This window comes from Desmodus rotundus, chromosome 9 (assembly GCF_022682495.2).
Source record: "Desmodus rotundus isolate HL8 chromosome 9, HLdesRot8A.1, whole genome shotgun sequence".
In the NCBI taxonomy this organism is placed as follows: domain Eukaryota; kingdom Metazoa; phylum Chordata; class Mammalia; order Chiroptera; family Phyllostomidae; genus Desmodus; species Desmodus rotundus.
This window is the reverse complement of record NC_071395.1, coordinates 110,795,346-110,815,161: the sequence shown is the minus strand read 5'-3', so window position 1 is coordinate 110,815,161 and position 19,816 is coordinate 110,795,346. Positions and strand designations below refer to the sequence as shown.

General features: G+C 48.6%; 1 protein-coding gene across 2 annotated transcripts; it reads right to left on the bottom strand.

Annotated features, from left to right (window-relative positions):
• Positions 1–1,743: 1,743 nt before the first annotated feature.
• On the bottom strand, positions 1,744–19,602 carry MFSD11 (major facilitator superfamily domain containing 11). 2 transcript variants are annotated; one of them, XM_024553735.4, is made up of 13 exons: positions 18,834–19,594; positions 18,269–18,324; positions 16,630–16,737; positions 15,975–16,054; positions 15,757–15,853; positions 14,640–14,698; positions 13,828–13,972; positions 12,052–12,092; positions 8,842–8,907; positions 7,298–7,423; positions 4,123–4,297; positions 2,898–3,033; positions 1,744–2,411 (listed from the first exon to the last, which is right to left on the bottom strand). In XM_024553735.4, the coding sequence occupies exons 1-13, from the start codon at positions 18,927–18,929 to the stop codon at positions 2,247–2,249; spliced, it is 1,350 nt and encodes a 449-aa protein (XP_024409503.1). In that variant the 5' UTR covers positions 18,930–19,594; the 3' UTR covers positions 1,744–2,246. The 2 variants fall into 2 exon arrangements, with proteins under 2 accessions (XP_024409503.1, XP_024409504.1); XM_024553736.4 differs by lacking the exon at positions 4,123–4,297 and having other exon boundaries at positions 18,834–19,602.
• Between the last annotated feature and the right edge of the window lie 214 nt (positions 19,603–19,816).

Sequence of the window (19,816 nt, the reverse complement as noted above, 5' to 3'; positions counted from 1 at the left end):
TGCCGCACATCACCTCATTTCCCTCTTGACTACAGTGGCCAGGCATCCTGCAAGTGGGGATAAGATGCTCAGGCTTCCTCGGACCAAAGCATTCAGGCTCAGCAACAGGCTACCAGCCCCTTCCTGCCAGCCTAGCTGAGAGCCCAGGAGAACGAGCGATGTGGGTGCCGGGGACCCAGTTCTGGGCTTACATGGAAACCAAGCAGCCTTGTAAGATGGTCCCGAGGACCCCCAGCTCCTGGCACTCACTCCCTCATGCAGTCCCGTCCCATGAGTGTGGGACATCACTTTTAAGTTATAAAAGACGGTGACTTCTGTCTCACTAGCACTGTCTTCCCCTGCTTGCTTGCTTGCTTTGGTGAAGACAGTTGCCATGCAGGGAGCTGCCCTGAGCACGAGCGGCTCCAGGTGGCAAGAAGCAGAGGGTGGCCAGCAGCCAGCAGCCCCAAGGAACCAAGACTCTTGGTCCAACAGCACGTGAGAAACCGCCTGCTGCCAGCCACCCCCGTGAGTGGGCTGACAAGCGGGGCCACCCCGGGTGGACCCTAGCCAAGGCTCTGGCCACAGCCTTGGGACAGACCTGGCTTGGCCACACCCAGATTCCTGGCCCATAGAACGTCTGAGATGACAAGTGTGTGTTGTTTCCAGCAGCTAAGTTTTAGGCTACTTTGTTGCATGGTGATTAGAACTAATACATGTGGGGAAGCAATAATGGGCTTAGATAATAAAATAATAAAAGCACTTAATTCTTTCTGAGATAGCATTCACAAATTATTCCTAAAGGGCCAACTAAGCCAACTGAGCTTACCTCCACCTCAAGAAAGAAACCCCAAACTCAGCGCATGAACAGGGGTGCAGCGCCGCACACGAGCGAGCCCCTCCTGGGGCTCTGGCTCCCCCCGGGGCTGCCTGCCTCCTGTGCTCTGCCAGCGAGTCTGAAAATCCCTCTGTGGGGCTTCCTCGGGCATGTGAGCCAGCTGTAAAATTTCTAGGTTTCTAGTGGACTGAAAACAAAAGGAAAACAAGGTATCGTTTGTCTCCTTGGCTTAATGTACTTGGCCATAGATTTCTTCACTTGTACAGCTAAAAAGTCACATTTAAAAGCAAGCTCTCCTGTTCGTGTAAAATGTGAGCACAGGCAAACCCACTGAGACCAGAAGTAAATTAGGGGTGGCCAGTGCCAGGCCAGAGACTAGGGGCTGACCGCTGACAGGCATGTGGTTCTTTTTGGGGTGACGGATGAAACTGTTCTGGAGTGAGATCGTGGTGACAGCTGAGCAATCTTGTGAATGAATATACTACTAAAAAAACAACGCTAAACTGTACACTTTAAAAATGGTGAATTTTATGGTTTCTGAACTACGTGTAAATTTAAAAAGTTTTAAGCAAACTCTTACGGAAGGAAGTTAGCATCTCCATCTAACACCTGCCCAGGGGGCTGTGCGGCACCCCCAGCGTGTGCAGACCGGCCGTGCAGCGGCCTGTGGCCAAGCTCACAGCTCCCTTTTCCTGCCTTGTCTTCTGGGAAAACTACCGGCAAAAATCCTCCTCCTGCAAGTGTGTGTGTTTCAGTGGTTTTGTTCATTTACAAATGTTAGATTCCTGTTTTTAAGACTGAATACAATTTTTACCTCACTTTACAATACTTAACTAGCCACTCCTTCCTATGAATGACAGGGTAAGAAAACTTATCCAACAAAACATTTAAAGAGGAAGAAAGTGCAAACCCTTTCACAGGGAAGATTCCATTTCAGCATCTCCAGTTTATTTCATTGTCAGCCACACAGAGACACACAGACACACACATACACATGTGTGGGGGTGGCATATGCTCCCTGTTATTATGCAGAAGCACATAACTCGATACCCAGCAAGAATCTCTGTGTGACGTATGGCCTAGGATTCTGAATCGAGGCAAGATCATTCAAGGAAACAGGAGGGAGAGGAAAACATTTACATTCGATAACATGATTATAAGGAGCTTGCGACAGATGAATGAAAATACAACATCTTTGGACAACTATAATTGACAGAAGTAGTCTCCCTCATCCCACTTGTCTTAAAGAGTGGACATCTGTAAACTTCAACACCGACTCCGGCAGACCGAGCTGTCCCACCTCTTCGATTCTGCCACGCCACGCGTCCTCCACTGTACAGTGAAAGCGAGAGGCGGTACCTCCGCCCGCTCCATCCTGCAGCGTGCAGTCTGCAGAGGCTCGGCCTCCCTCCTGTCGCGGGCTCCCGGGTCAGATACTTCGGTAGTCAGAGCCCCGGGCGACAACGGCTGCAGCTTCCCATTCCACAGTGAAGAATGACACAGTTCCACAGAACCCAAAGATCACCATGACCAGGAGTTGCCAGGGAAGGAGAAGGTAGTTACTGTAGAAAAACGCCACAGCTGCGCAGATGGACTGGAACAGAGAAATCAGGTCACCACATGCACTCGGGTGGCCCACGCTCCACGACGAGCCCCATCCTGCTCCCGACCCACGGCTGTCTGTGACTGGCAGTCTCTCTGCACTTCCTGCATCCAGAAAGCACATCAGGCGTCACCAGCTCACAAACTCCCTCCCCACGCCGGTAACCATCAAGCAAGCTACAGGCTGTTATTTAAAACAGTGACTTGTGAAAAACTGGAATAATAAAGGGCCGTGCAGACACAGTGAGGACTGTCCACACCGTGAACGAATCCGGGGATTAAGGAAGTGTCTAGTCTGCATCGGAGAGACCAGAACACAAAATCTCTCACACAAATGGGGGAGGCCCACACCGTACTCACTGCTTCCTGATTCTAACTACAAATCCCTGTAGAGGCTGCCCTGCTTCCATCGAAGAGACATTAAGAAAACAAACCCAAAGCACTGAAACGAAGGGCCCACAATCTGCCAAGCGCTCACCTGGACAAACTTAAAGACTGCAAACGCCGGCGCACTGTCTTCGGAATAGAGAAAACCCAAAATACTGAGCAGCTGGGTATTGAAGCAGCTGTCTCCAAGACCCAACAGGAAACTGCAGAAGACGGCCACTTCTTTGCTGAGCAAAATAAAAATTAATTTAGGATGAGTATCAACAATATTTGCCAGAGCCATTTACAATGTAAAAGTAACTCACCCACAAAAGCCTTTACCTTCCAAGTTTTACACTCTGAAACAAGAATAAATATTGGAATTTTCAAAGGAAGAACTTATGTTTAAATGCACGCACGGTTCAAATATGTTCAAACACCCTGGCTGGTGTGGCTCAGTGGATTGAGTGCCAGCCTGAGAACCAAAAGGTCATTGGTTTGATTCCCAGTCAGGGCACATGCCTGGGTTGTGGGCCAGGTCCCCAGTTTAGAGTGTGTGAGAAGCAACTGATCAATGTATCTCTTTTATTTTTATTTTTTAAGATTTTATTTATTTTTAGAGAGGGGAAGGGAAGAAGAAAGAGAGGGAGAGAAACATCAATGTGTGGTTGCCTCCTGTGTGCCCCCTACTGGGGACTTGACCTGCAACCCTGGCATCTGCCCTGACTAGGAATCAAACTGGCAACCCTTTGGTTCACAGGCTGGTACTCAATCCACTGATCCACACCAGCCAGGGCGTGATCAATGTATCTCTTGCACATCAATGTTTCTCTCCCTCTTTCTCCCTCCCGTCCCCTCTCTAAATATAAAGAAAGAAAATCTTTAAAAAACAATGCATTCACGTTCACAGTCTAGCAAACCCCAGGCTATTGCGGGTTTGGGAAGCAAACACTGTTTTGGGCAGGGTTGCCTTTACACTGTGGATCTGGTCAAAAATGTGGCCAGGACGACTTTGCAAGTTAAGTAAAATATCCCCAATACATCCAGCGCCAGCTGTGAGAGGACTGGCTGCCCTGCCCAGCTGGCGGGCTATCCCTTGACCCTTGCTGTTCCTCTTGGAGGCCCTGACTTCTAGAGATTCCACTGCTCAAAAAAGCAGAGGTAAAATATGGATTAGAATGAGCTCTGAACTCATTCTGGCTCCACTGCACTTGACGGATGACCTTATAAAGATGACAGACTTCCCAGAAGAGGATTAACTGCCCCCCTTTAAAGACCTAGACCCACCACGTCCCACCCTCCCTCGTGCTACTAGAAAAAGGGGGGGGTCACTGTACCTGGGTGTCATGTAAGCACTGCTATCCGTCCCCTCAAGGGGAGCGATGGGGGCGTCCCCAGGCATGTTGAGAAATATTAAATAAAAAGCTATAAAATGCACCAGGATGCCCAGCAGCACAACCGGGTTTCTACCGAAACGATTGTTCTTGCTCAGCAGGCCAAAGAGGCTTCCACCTATGAAATCAATGGAGCAGAGAACAGAACCACCCACGAGCAAGTTAATATATCAAAATCTTGATTTGAAAAAAGAAATAGAGTAGACAAACCAATAGCTAATTTAATCAAGAAAAACAAAATAAGGAATAGCTATTGAAACAGAAGTTTTAAAAATCAGAACAGACTTCTAGGTAAGATGGAAAAGCAGGGATTGGATCTACCCCCTGCCTTAAAAATACACAGAAAATAAGCACCAGGGGACTTGAAGATGGGGCGGATGTCAGGCACCAAAGGGCAGTGCCCTCTGGGAGACAGGGAACGAAGGGGTGAGCCCTGCGACTACCCAGCTGGCTGCTGGAGGGAAGGCAGGCGAGGACACCGCCCCCTGAGCTGAGGAGGCAGAGCTGAGAGTCTGGGGTCCCAAGGGGCCTAGAGTTCCCAGGACAGGGTGTCAGACAGAGAGCCACTCAAAGACGATCCCAGAGATCTGCAGAGGTCCCCTTGGTCTCTACTGCGTGCTGACCTGCACAGAATGTGAGCAAATGAGCAGAGAACCGGGGAAGAAGCGTCCACCAGGGTCAGAGGCAGTAGAGCCCGGTCCTGGGTGGGAACAGTGCCAGGTCCCGCCCACCAGACAGGAAATCTTCTCATTCATGAGCTGGGGTACAGAGCAGGGTCTTCCCACACTGGGGGCGCGCCCTCACGCACGGGGTATGCACAGCTCAGCCCCAGTGTGAGCACTGCCCTGGGCCTGCCCAGCACATTTAAAAAGCGGACCCAGAGAGACTCACACGGTCCCTCCCCCAAGCAAGCCAGCAGAGTCCAAGAGCACAGCTCGGGAGTATTTAGAGGACGGCAAAAACAGCCAGCACCCCCAAGGCGGTCACAGTGTCTGGTGTCCACACTAGCAATGCGCACACAGAGGAGGAGGGAACTAGGGCCCATCTTGAGGAGAAAAGTCAGTCAAACGCAGAGTTATCGTATGACCTAGCAATTCCAATCCTGGGTAGGCATCTGCCCAAGAGAAGTGAAAACTTATGTTCACGCACAACTCATTCCGCCCTGGCTGGTGCGGCTCAGTGGACTGAGTGCCGCCTGGGGACCGAAAGGTCGCTGGTTTGATTCCCAGTCAGGGCGCATGCCTGGGTTTCGGGCCAGGTCCCGGGTGCAGGGGGTGAGAGTGGCAACTAACTGATGTTTCTCTACCTCTCTTTCTCCATCCCTTTCTCTCTAAAAATGGTAAATAAATAATTCAGATGTTCATAGCAGCATTATTCATAATGGCCTAAAACGCAATGTCCATCAAATGACGAATGAATAGAATGTGGTATATGTCCATGCAACTAAATATTCCTGGTAAGGAAGAGGAAGGAACACGTGCAAACATGGGAAACCTTGACAACACTCTGCTAAGTAAAAGAAGCCAGACGCAGAGGCCAGCACTGTGCGACGGCAGTTGAGTGAAGTGTCCAGGGCAGAGCACGCAGATCTAGAGACAGAAAGCGGGCTGACGGACAGCTGCCTGGGGAAGGGTGGTAAGATGTTCTAGGAGCAGACTGTAGTGATGGGTGCACATCCACGTGCAGTTACTGAAAACACTGACTTGAACACTTCAAATGGCGAATGACATGGCATGTGAAGTACATCCCATAAAGCTGTGAGACACAAATAACTGAACGAACCCACCCCAGAGCTGTCGCAGAGGTCAGAGTGAGCAGAGACCCGGACAACTACTCGAACTGTATCCCACACGTTCAAGCATGATGTGCTTGGAACTGCTCCAGGCGTGGAGCGGGGAACCAAACCCGCCGTCCGCTGCCTCCGTAGGGCTTGTCACGGGGCCTGACGGTCTAAGTTGCCCGTGTTTGTCGTCTTCCCCGGGGATACAAGCTCCATGTGGGCAGGGAGTCTGTTCGCTCACATGATGGATACACGATGAATATTTGTGGTAAGTGCCTCGTAGGGGACGCAATATCCAACATGCTGTGTTGAAGAAATCTCTGTTCCATCAGGAGAAACGAGTGTGGTACAATAAAACACTCGGTCTCTTCCTTGTCCCCTCCCTTCCTGGCACAGAGCTCCTAAAACCCTAGGAATTTCCTCAGCATTAGGAGTGTCTTTTGTCATCCTCAGGAACCCCTTTCCACCGGACCAGAGTTTATGTAAATGAGGCCACCATAAGGAGGGCTGGGTGGCCCTAGAAAGCTTTAGGATGGTGCTGGTGGCCAGGAGGACCAAGTGTTGACTAGAGAGCCAGCACTCTTGGCCCTACCACCTCGGGGGAGGGGAGAAGGCCTAGGGATGGAGCTCGTCGCCAATGGTTGATGACTGATCCCACTGTGCCCACAGGGGGAGACCTCCATTGAAGCCCCTAAATGACAGTTTCGGGAGAGCTTCCAAATGCGGGGAGGATGCCACACCCCACTTCATGGGGACAGAGGTTCCTGCGCTCAGGACCCTTCAGGACTTTGTCCTGTGTGCCTCCTCATCAGGCTGTGCATTTCTGTTCCTTATAGTAACTTAAATATCAAGTATAACATTTTTCTGGGGGCTGCAGGAACCCCCAAGTTCACAGCCCAGTTGGACAGAAGTGTGGGTAGTCTGGGGACCCAGAACACACTACTGGCGTCTGAAGTGTGGGCACATGCCCTTGAATCCATGCAGTGTGACGGTAGCCCCGGTACGCAGAGTCAGAACTGGACTGGACTGCTGGACACCCAGACGGTGTCAGACAGCCAGAGAACAAGAAAGTCGGGGGTCCCAAGACACTGTCCCTTTATGAGGAAAAGCTGGGAGAGACCACGTGTTTTCCTATGTGTGGTTTTGTCTGTGAATTATTTGGCAAAAGTCTTGTAATTCAGTTCTCTTAAAACAGTAACAACAAAAAAACAAAGACATACCCATCTGGGTAAAAATAAGCAGGGAAACAGAAATTTAAGAACAGAGAGGTGAAGTACATGTAAAATTTCTATTATAACTTAACCTGATTTAATGCAAAACTTTTTTTTTCAAACTAACCTAAAATTTCTCCAATGCCGATGAAAATGCCAGAAAGTCCAATGAGGCTCTTCTCTTCTGTTCCAAATTTATTTACGGCACCGATACAGGTTCCATACACACCAGAGAAGAAAGTCAATTCCAGACCTTCAGGGAAAAAATCAGATTTAAATTATACGTTCACTTCCTCCCTTTCCTAGTCTTGCTTGAGCTTTGTACACACCAAACAAACGTAAAAACGAAAACTCTGTCAGGCTGGAATGTGGCTCCTGAGCAAGCGGAAGTTTGTGCTGCATAGCCAATGACAGGGAATCGGCCACAAGATGGCAGAGTCACGTTTCAGATACACACGTCAACTCAGAGAGGCAGAGACATCCGCCTGTCACTCTGTGTGTGCACAGGAAACGAGCCGAGCATATGATTAACCCAAACTTGGAACAGCTTTCCAAGGGCACAGGAAGGTCCATTTGGAAAACCAATACATACTATCCACTTTTGCTTAAAGACATCATAACATTTTAATTAAACCCTTTTTCCCAGGAAAAAATTTCAAAAAATTAGGGTAAAAATTAGGGCAGATCAGTAGACCTGATCCTAAATGTTACAAACCTTTTCTGAATTTTAAAGATGTTTAATATTTACTCGATTTCTCCTAAAAAAAATGTTTTATGCCTATGAAGCAGAAAAGGACAAAAGTAATAATTGGCACATTATAGTACATTTTTTTAAAGATAACTCTTTAAAAGATTTTATGTATTTATTTTTAGAGAGAGGGGAAGGGAGGGAGAAAGAGAGGGAGAGAAACATCGATGTGTGGGTGCCCCTTGCACACCCCCTACTGGGGACCTGGCCCGCTACCAAGGTATGTGCCCTGACTGGGAATCGAACTAGAGACCCTTTGGTTCACAGGCTGGTGCTCAATCCACTGACCCACACCAGCTAGGGCAGTACAGCGCTTTTTAAGACAAAACAGATTTTCTTGTCATTCTTAAGACCTAAGAACACTTGGCCCATTTTCACATCACACAACTGGTATTAAGCCACAGAGTTCATTCCTTTCCATTAGAAATTCTCTTGATCCACACAAAATGACAAAGATTCACTCATGTTATTTTCTGTAGTGCTCCGCTTTGCCCTAAAATCATGGGTTGGGATGCACCATGCCCAGGTTTTAAGCCTGTGAGTGGACCCATCCCCACGGGGTGTGGGTGACCCTGTGCCTTGCAGTGGAGGTGACACTGGGCAGGTGCCAAGGCAGCTTAGGGTCTGGCCGTTTGTCCTTCTGCCCTTTTTGGAGGGAATCATGTGCGACGGGGTCCTGCAGCTGGCCAGGAGAGAGACAGACCCAGCCTGCAATCTGACCCTTTCAGACAAGCAAATGGGACTCTCTGGACCAGGCCGTTCTTCAAGAGACCCGCACTGCGAACCCCCGAAGCAGCACTCCGTTGAGCCCGGGCCATGCACGGGACTGTGAGAAAGAGTAACGTGGGGGTGGTTTTTAGCCCTTACTGTCATTATTCAGCGACAGAAAACAAAACAAAACGTAGTAACTTACAAGTGCTTACCTGTATAAGCAGTTGTAATGCTAAGAAGGAGCATCTCCTTGGTGACACATAATTTAAGAGACTTTTCTGTAAAAAAGAAAGAAAGAAAAAGAAAACATTTTTGGGAGTACTTGACTCAATTTCAATTAATCAAACAAAAATTCTAAAACATTTATTCAACCAAAACACCCCTTGGTCAATAATGCAAGTAAGCCAAAAAGAAATAAAAGAAGAAAAAATAACGCAAGTAAACAAACACACTGGGACAGAGGTTAGGGATTCAGATTAAAATGCTTAAGGTATGAACTAAATCTGCTCTATAAATAACCTGTTTATTTCAACTGTTCAAATATATTCTAGAGGCATGTTTTCTCCAACACAGTCTCCAGCTCTAATTTAAAAAAAAAAAACAAAAAAAACCAAACACCAAATGGAGAAAAGAAATAGAATCAAACAAAACACCAGAATACTCTAACAGCCCGGACTACAGGTCAGGCTATTCCGGGAATCGACAGTTGGCAGAGTGCTAGCTTCCCTGAGGAATTATCGCCGCGGAGCAGCTTTGCGACTGGGCTCGGACTGGAGCCGCCGAAGCTTCCTGACCACACAGCAGCTGGACACACTTCCTGCGACTCTCGCTCGGATCTGAGGATAAAACTACTTCTGCACGCTTGGTTACGATCACTTTACTGTCTGTTTTCATGCTGCTCAATTTAGCTGAGATCTGCAATGGAAAACGCATTCCTAAACACTGTGTGTTAACCGTCTTCCTAAACTGGCTCACGTTTCATAACTTAAGGCCGCTCCTCTAGCGCCCTAAATTCATGGTGGACCCAGACTTTAGTTCTTGTGCAACTGCTGGCTCTGAAACTGACTGAAGCCACAACACTCCGTCCTGAATTTCTCCATGTGCCAAGACGATACTCTTCTAATTTCACTGAAATATCGCCAGACTAAATGCTCTATCTTCACAGATCACTTTCACGTTTTTCCAGAAAAAACACATGATCAATACAAAGTTTGAAACAAAATTTTTTTAAGAGAAGGGAAAGGAGAGAGAAAGAGAGAAAAACATCAATATGTGGTTGCCTTTCCCACGCCCCCTACTGGAGACCTGGCCCGCAACCCAGGCATGTGCCCCGACTGGGAATCGAACTGGTGACCCTTTGGTTCACAGGCCAGCACTCAATCCACTGAGCCACACCGGGCAGGACTAAAACAAAGTTTTAATTAAAAAACTATATTAACAGGGCAGGTTTGTTTTTGAATAATCGGAAGATTTAGCTAACAAAAACAAATTTTGAAACAATCTAGTATGATACAATAAGGGCAATTACATGTCATTATACATTTGCCCAAACCCATAAAATGTACCTCAAGAGTGAACCCTAATGGAAACTACAGATGCGAGTGACAGTGATGTGTCAACGCAGGGTCGTCAACTGTGACAAAGGTGCCACTCTCGCTGGGGCATGACACTAACAATGCACCAGGCTGTGCATGTGTGAGGGCGGGGGTGGGTGGGAAATCTCTATACCTTCCTTTCAATTTTGCCATGAACCTGAAACTGCTCTGAAGAATGAAATCTACATAATCAACAAAAGAAAAAAGCAAACAAAATACCACCAGAGACATTGAGGGGGGGAACTGTCTAGCAGTGGCCAGGGGGGAGTGAGGTGGGGACAGTGGGAAGAGGGGACTAAAGGACACATGGACAAAATCGGGGGGGGGGGGATGGTGGAGGAGGGAGGTGGGTTCAGCTGGGGTGGGGGAAGGGAAGGGGAGAAAAGGCATATAACTGTAATTGAATAACAATAAAAAATAAATTAAAAAAAGAATGAAATCTATTTAAAACACACACACACAATTAAAAAATTTTTTTTAGAGAGAGAAACACTGATTTTTATTGTTCCAATTATTGATTGATGCATTCATTGGTTGCACCTGGCATGTGCCCTGACTGGGGATCAAACCCTCAACCTTGGTGTATCAGATGACGCTCTAACCGGCTGAGCTACCCAGCCAGGGCCCTTCCGGGGACTCTGACAAGTTTCTAGACCTGCAAAGCTGAAAGCCAGGCCTCTGACTGGTGACCTCCCATCTTGCTGGGGGACAATCAGGCTACATCCCTTTTCGTTACAACACGTAGCCTAATGGATAATGGATTCTCCTTCAGGAATCATGAGTGCATTCCTGAAACAGAAGAAACACACACAAGGAAAGACTAACGAAAGAGCCCTAACAATGGCACACGCGTGTGCCAGGCAGGGACAACCACGCCATGGGCCCTTCTGAAAACAGACGCTACAGGAGCGCCCGGCCTAGAGCTGGTGTGCTTTGTGTCGTCTGGCCTCGGCAGGGGAGATCGAGAATTTGCACCCTGGCCTCCAATGCAGGCAACCAATGCGCTCTCCACAGTCAGACAGGGGCACACGGCCAGGGGCCAACGAGGGGCTTACTGAGAGCAGGCAGCCCCAAAAGGCCGCTCCCTCCCGGAGAAGAGCCACCGCAGTCAGATTCTCCCTCCTCCAGAGACAAAGCGGTGGAGAGCTGTAGGCAGAGCAAAGAATCGACCCACACCAGGCCTCTTTAGACCCGGGAGCCGTGGCTGCCCAACTCTGCCGGGGCCACGGGACAGCGGTTGCGGGGACCGCTAGCTCTGCCTGTCAGACAGTTCGGGCTCAAATCCCAGCTCGGTCGCGCGCTCGCTATCTGACCTTGGGTAAGTAACTGCTCTGCCCCTCAGTCTCTCTTCTCCAAAACGGAGACGAGGACAGGCTGTATCACAGCGCACATCGTGCACGCTGCACGGAACTCAGACTTGTGAGATGAAGCACGTAGAGGTTTAGCCTGGAAGGACCCCCACAGACAGCAGCGCCGCTCCCACCACTCCTGGGCCGCCAGAGCGCCGCTGCCTCCTGAGGAGGGAGAAGGTGCCTGATGCCTCAGTCTGTGTCCCCACGTTCTCAAGTAAAGGCCCAATTCCTGAGTTCTCTGCAGCTCTGCCGCCCTCACCCCACGCAGGCAGGCTCGGGACGTCATCTCCACCCCTCCCGTCCCCGCGCTATGGGGGTATCTCTTTTCCAGATATGCCACATACCTGGAAAAACGAAAGTACTAGGGTACCATCACCCCAAACTGACCAGGGAAAAGGGAGGGGCCGTGCCAATGTCGCTCCTGAACAGTTGGTTCTCGCGTTTCAGATACAGAAAGTGCTTCGAAAATACTTACTAAACGCATCTGCTGCCTTCGTCATGTTGTTCTGGGCGGACCTGATAACAGAAAAGAAAAAACATAAGTTTTTATCCCCTGGAAACTGAAAAGAGAACAAAAAAAAACTATCACATTTTTACTGAAGTTTGTAAAAGTTCGGTCCTCTGCATGGCCTGGCAAACCCTTCCAGTGCTGCTCGGTGCTCCGGGCTCCAGGAGCCCCTTCACCACCCATGTCCCTGCTCCAGAACACGTGGTCAAGGTGCCACCTGGGCGGCTCTGTACTGACAGTGGGACGAATTTCTTTCATACTCAGTTAACTGCCCATGTCCATGCATGTGGCTTTCACAGAAACCTCCTCCACCCTGCTAGCTTCACCCTTAAAAACAATCTGTGGGAATTCAATCTTCCGCCACGCCTACTCTAAAAATAAGTTCTTCAGTGTTAAAATTCTCCAGAAGCAATGCTACCATCTGTGGTTCACGACCGCGTGCAGCATAATCTATTGGTTAAAAATGTGGGCTTTGGAGTTTTGAGCACTGCCCCATCATGTATTAATTGCATGGTTTTAAACAAGTACTTCATCTCGGTGTTCCATTTCCTCACTTAGAAAACAGGGACACCACCACTCCCTGTGAAAATTAAATAAGCTAATGTAATTTAAGTGTAGTTTTTTATTATGATTATCGTAAGAAAGATTTTAAAAGACGACACTCCCTGGCTGGGTAGCTCAGTTAGTTAGAGCATCATCTGGCAGCTCAAGGTTGCCAAGTTCAATCCCCAGTCAGGGCATGTACAAGCGCAACCAATGAATGCATCAGTAAGTGGAAAAACAAATTGATGTTTCTCTCTCTCCCTAAAAAATCAACAAATGAAATTAAAAAAAAATTTTTTTTAGCCCTGGCTGGTGTGGCTCAGTGGATTGAGTGCTGGCCTGTGAGCCAGGGGGTCGCCAGTTCAATTCCCAGTCAGGGCACATGCCTGAGTTGAGGGACGGGTCCCCAGTTGGGGATGCGTGGGAGGCAACCACACATTGGTGTTTCTCTCCCTTTCTTTCTCCCTCCTTTCCCATCTCTCCAAAATAAATAAATAAAATATTAAAATAAAATGTTTTTAAAGATTACATTTCTTAGCCCACCAGTCAAAAGGGCAATACCTACTTCTCCTCTACCTTTAAATGATACTCATACTCATTACAAAAAAAAAGAGAAAGAAACCTAATGGAGAGCTAGTTGATTTAAATAAATAAATGACTGCTATGAAAAAGGTAGTACGTTCTAACCAACAGGAAAACTTTTTTCCTCACCTTCCTCACCTTAAAAACTCATGCCTTCCCTGAAAGCAAATAACTATTCAAACTCAATTTGATAAACAATAGCCTCATCTTGTAGTTGGACAGCATCGCATGCAGATTTCAAACATTTTCCGCATCAGGCCTCAAACCAGGAGGGACCGACCTCCTCTGTAGACTATTAGCACTCGATCGATGCGGCTGGCCCTCGGGTGCACACCGCTCACGCCCAGCTCAGGTCAGCGAGACAGCAAAGGAAGCCATTTCTAGGCCAGGGATTCTGAAAGAAGCCCCCAGGTCCTGTAGGTGTGGGGTGGGACACGGCTACCTCCCATTCCTTTTCCTTTTTCCATCTTCTTTCCCTGATTTCCTTGACAACTTTTCCCTCATGTCCGCCCAGTATCAAATATCATTCGGGCTATAAAAAGACTGGTAACCTCTAGTCTAGATCTACTCAAAATATATTTTTCAAAACAAAAAAAAGGAACGTTTCCAACTCCTTACTCATTGACTTCCAGGTCCTGGTCCTCGGATGATTCATCCTCTCCCAGGATATTTTCAGAATCTGGTTTCCGAATGAGAAAGAAAAGAACAGTCCCCACGAGGCTAATCACGGTCAGGGCAATAAACACTGTTCTCCGGTCACTCTCTGGGGGAAAGAAGAAAGTAGACAGAGGTGACCATACGAACAGCTGCAGAGTTAGCGCGCTGTTCAGAGTGGTGTGTAACCATGGAAACACCTCCTGATTCAACTTTTACTTTACAGTGGGGGCACATGCCGGGGTTGCAGGCCAGGTCCCCAGTAGGGGGCGCATGAGAGGCAGCCACACATTGATGTTCCTCTCTTTCTCCCTCCCTTCCCCCTCTCCAAAAATAAATAGATAAAAATCTTTTTTTTAATAATTTTTTTTTTTACTTTATTGCATCAGTAAAAACCTGGGGCAAGGAGAGAAATGGGACATCTCCACTTTTGTTTTTCAGTTAGTGAAATACTAATAAGCAAAATTAAAACAAAAAAAGTACAATAACTTAATCACATTCTTCCCGTCAGTGTACAGACAAAACAATCAAGAATTCCAAAGTCTGACAACTGACTCAGATGCTCACACATAGAGCATAACCCCTCCCGCACCTGGAGATGCCACTCGAAGTCACAAGCTACAATCCCAGCTTAATAATACAATCCAAGGAAAAAGGTTACTAAAAGCTAAAATCTGAGAAGACTCAAAGTTCTTCAGAACAATTTGGAACAAAGCAACAACGGGCAGTTTTGTGAAACTGCTATTATACTTTACATATATCCGAGTAAAACAAACCTGATATTTGAGTTTTCCCTTGCCAAGCAAAATATATGTAGAGATTTCCAAAGAACAAGCTGAGGGGAAAAAAGGAAGACAAGAATGTTGGGAAATGACTTTCATATTTCTAGTTTTCTAAGAATTTTTCCATTATTTGTTAAAGAGAGAAAGGTGGAGGCATTATATAATTTTACAAGTGTCTACCTGCCCTAGATCATTTAAAAGTGTCAACTCCACCCGACTCTCCCTGAAAAACTTAACTGACCCAGATGGAGCGCAGCCTCCCTCACGTGACAGCAACCTGATACGGAACTGCCCTTCAAAGACATCCGGACTCACGCTGGAACATGTGACTTATTATTGGAACACTGGAGGTGACTCCCTGGAAACAAGTGTGTGCTACTTCTAAGATCTTCTATTTCAAAGAATCTATGAAAAAATTCTGGGACTTAGTTACCTGCATCTACTCAGATACTTATTTTCCCAACTTTCCTAGAGAAGAAATCACCCACACTGCACTTTCTTCATATCCAATCCCTTAAAACTAAACACTTGCATTTGGTAAGCCTTATCCACGCCAAAATTTCAGGCGGGAGCCAGGAGGGTCCATCCTCAGGACAGACTCGGAGGCATGACGACTGTGTGGCTGCTTTGGGGAAACATCTAACATGCGTTGTAGTTCAGCGTTCAATTTAGACAGGTATTTGTTAATAGCTGTGGGGCCACGGGCTTGGTCGGAAGGATGAGACCTCTGGAACGCTGATAATGATGGTTTAAATCAGATCAGTTACTTAACTTTTAAGCCTCTCTTTTCTCATCTGTGTGTCTTCTCACCGCATGAAATTGTGAAGATTACTGAAGTTAAGTAACGAACCCAAATAGTCCCTGAAGTATAGCCAATGCTAAATGTATTACAGTTAATATTAGTTTCTATCTAGTACTCATACGTTCTGATGCATTTGAGGTCAACCCATGCGTTACAAGTAATTCCATACAATATTTAATCTGTATGCAACCAGGAACTTGAGCCATACAACACAGATCTGGGTTTTCAACACAACAAAGATCTAAAAACTGTGATGTGACGAAAAAAAAAAAAATTACAGGAAAGATTGAGGTCCAAAAGGATTATTACCTAGACTGTAGGAGTGCCCAGAATATCCCACTGTTTCTCCCAATGGTGTGCTCATCTGAATTTATGGTCAGGCAGTTTCCTTGTGCCGTCCAAAGTACTAAAATTCAAACCAAAGGTAATCAGGGGAATGAAGTCCCTTAGCTTTACATGCGAAATGCACAAATGTGACTCTTAGCAAAGCCCCAGAAAACGGAGAAAACGAACACCAGAATGCTTACCGGCAGCTGCAATTCCGATGAAAACAGAGGCTGTGTAGAAGGACCACGTGAAAGGCTGGATAAAAACGGCAATGTACATGCTAAAACATAACAGGTCAACAACGCATTACAGTCAAACAACACCCGAAACAGAACGCCAAGCAAGCCTTCTAAGGATCAACGTACAGGACTCCGCCAGGGTTGAAAACAAAGCCAGGTAAAAAAGGACAGGTGTGACCTACTCATTTCTTTATTTACCAGCCCAAGCTGGTAAAATCACACACTCTAAAAGGTTTGCAGCTGGCCTTTGCCAGGTGCTTAGCCCACGATGGGACTGGAATTCTACAGCCCACAAGAGAAGTTTAACTATGCCATTCGAATGCCTGTCAGCCAGCTTGATGTAACATACAGTATCATTTCATGGGAAGTTCTTTTCAACTCTTGTGGAAAGAGACTTTGGGTACTCTTTTTATGAATAGTGAAACAAAGGCAAACATACATGCTCCAGCCACATTAAAACCGTTATCCTGGGCGTCGAGAAGAGAGCCAATCCCTAAACTAGCGCCTCTGCTCTCTTCAATCCGCGCCGGCGAGCCCTGTCAGAGGTCTACTGTGTGCCTGAAAGAGGCCGAAGGCGTCCTGAGGACAACGAATGAAGGACGGTGGCGCTGCTCACCTGTAAAATAAACCGCTGGCGAACATGGACAGCTGAGGTCCCACGACGGCCACCACGGAGGGCGTGATCAGATTCGAAGCGGAGAACACTCCGTAAATAACGGCCATGCTGCAGACAGGACACACGAGAAAACGAAACAGCACCCCTGAGGCGCGGCCTCCCAAGGCACGTCCCCCAGGCTGCCCCGTCCACAGGTGTTCTGCAGTGAGCATTCGCAGCGTTCAGGCCGCGTTCAGGACGAGCAGAGCCTTAAACCCAACGCCGAATCGGAAGTTCTCACTTGAACAGGATATGGGCGGCTGGCCGAGTGTTTCTCTGAATAAGTTTGGTTTGGATGACGTGGCTGTGATGCACTGGGAAGCTGTCACAGCAGCTCACACACAGCACGTTGCAGGCCCTGTGCCAAGCACTTCCTACACGTCTTTGCTTTTCACCCTGCAGCTCTGCGAAGACGGTACAGTCGTCGCCCTCACTTCACGGAAAAGATAACTGACACCGAGGGGCTAAGTAACCTGCCCGAAGCCCGCCTGGACCCCTGGTGAGCGGCGGGGCCAGGGCCCTAGCCCACCACCGGCCTGCTCCTCAAACGCAGCCTACAACTCCTGGCGCCAGCATGCAGTGTCACTGCTAAAAATAACAGGCACAGAGTTAAAACTTGCTGCAGCCGGGGTTTACTTAGCGCAAGCTGATGGTCTCACTGGACAGTGTCTGGCTACTACAGACCCAGCCCTGGCTAACACGTGTCTTGGGACACAGTGTGACCAAAGCCATTTCGAAGGTCCCGAGTTCAACTACTACTTATAACTCCAAAGTAAATTATTCTTGGACTCTTACGAATCTCTCCAATATCAAATGTTCTTTCATTTGCTCTTTGGATTATGCAAAATACAAAGCACTACAGAAAGTTGTGGTATTATTAATCCTTTAGAAAAACGGGCATCAGCATCCCTTTGCTCTCAAATATCACCTGCGAGGTCAGGCTCAGGACAGGTAATCAAGTTTGACTTTGACGGGGTGGGGGGGGGGGGGGAGACCACAGGCGGGCCCCTCTCAGTACCGAGAAAGTAAGGAGCCCAGGCGGGCTTAGATACAGGCACATACAACACTCCCAGCTCCTGTCGCCGAGCACCGGGGACTCATGAGGGTCTTTTCACTCGTTTGCTCCTCGTGCAAAATGGGGACTAACCACCTTAATAAAAATCCGAAAGCTCCTGATGACAGCGTATGAACCATCACGACATTACAGAGGCAGAAAGACCAAACGTTTCGAGAGTCACGGAAGACCTCCTCTGGTGCAGGCTGGGGAGCTGTAACGGGACCACACTTGAGCGCCTATGAAACGCCGGGTACCGTGCCAGGCGCTTCACGGGCACTGGCTGAGCAAGGCAACGCGGCCCGTCAAAGCGACTCGCCTAAGATAAGGCAGCAATTAAGCTGGGAAGCCAGGATGTCAAACCTGGCGTCTACAGGAAACCAAAACTCGTCACCGTCACTCTATTACGTTCTCCCAAATACTCTAGAAAGAGAAGAAAGGCGCAGTCGCTCCTCGTTCATTCGCAGTACTTCACGGCCCGTGACTCTGATGGGACGCGAGCGCCCGCTGCAACACGGAAGTGACACCCGCTGTGCAGTACCGTACCTGGTGTATCCGCTGCCGTGAAAATCGGTGCTATTTAAGCTCCTGATGACAGTTTGCTGGGTGGAAGACAAAACCAGTCAGCAACCGGAGGAAACGGTTCTGCAATCCCCCTCTCCCTGGAAAGTCGCCAAATACTGAGAATAAAGGACGAACTGAAGATGCTCAATACTTCATACTGAAGTAACTGTGACAGGAGAAAAGGACCACAGAACAGAAGACAAGCCAATGGCGGGGGAGGGGGAGGGAGACCTAAACTGTGCCTCGGGGGTTATTGCCCTAACTCTCCAAGTACAGTGTAGACCTCAGTGCAGGAAAAGAGAAGAAAAGAAACAGGTCAACAGACAAACCCAAAGTGAAACCAGAGGAATAAACGGCAATGTTCCACATCCCCATGTTACAGACACGTCTGACACATGAAATCAAACCTCATCATAAAAAACGAGGAAGGCTGCGAAAATAAAAGGCGCGATTTAAGCGCGCTGCTGGGTGTAATTAACGTTCACTATCCTTTTTGGAATGCATTACGAAAAGCACTTCAAAGGAGGGACAGCAGGTCCCAACTCACCGCCACATTTCCACAAGTTTGGAAGGCGGTGAACATAAACATAAAGGCAATTCCTAAAATAATGATGTTGAAAAGCTTTTTAGATTCCGGGGACATTGTGGCTCAACTCTGCCGGAGGTCAGCAGCAGGCCAGGGCAGTCAGCTTTCCTCGGGGCGAGCCCACTGCCAGTCCTGGGGAACTGAAGAGACGGAGCGAGGAGGCAGACAATCCAGGAGCGAAGTATCCAGGCTGCAGACTCCCAGTCCTCGGATCAGACTCCGGACGTAGGGTGCCGTTCTCCCCACCGGCACAGTTAGGACATTCCTAAGATACGGCCCGAGTAGGGAAGAGCCCGACACCCAGGGACGCGCCTAGACCGTTGCCGCCCCAGGCTGAGGGGCCGGCGAGGGAGAATTAGGGGCCAAGGGCGAGCTGCAGAGGCCGGCGCGGCCCCGCCCGCGCGAACCGGCCCTGAATCGACGCGGGTCAGACGACCCGGTCACCTGACCGCAGGCCTGGCACCGCCCGCTCGGCGCGCTGGGAAATGCAGTCCCGCGCGGCCCGAGAATGGCAGGAACGTCGCGAGAGCTCGCTGTCCCGAGGGGAGCAGAGTCTAGCCTGCTGGGGGTGGCGAGGTGGGGCTGAAAGCGGAGCCTAGCGAAAGAGGGGAGAATTGCGAGAGGGGACCTGGAGGCCACATAGCGGGGTCTGAGGCGATAGGGGACAGAGACGCAAGTAGGGGAAGGAATATGCCTTCTAACAGAGGCAGAACTGAGGCCCAAGCCGAAAAGCTTCGTAGAACTCAGATACCAGTATGGAAAAGAAGGCGGAGCCCAAAAGGGGAACACCCCCTCTTCCTCCGGCCCCAGAGCACCCAGCCGGAAGGAGCGTTTCGCGGGCTTTCCAACTGCCAGCAAACGCCTCTCCTCCCTCCCAGGAGCAGTGACTCCGCGCTTTTCCCGGCTCTGCGCAGGCGCGCCAGAAAGAGGCGGGGCACGCAGCA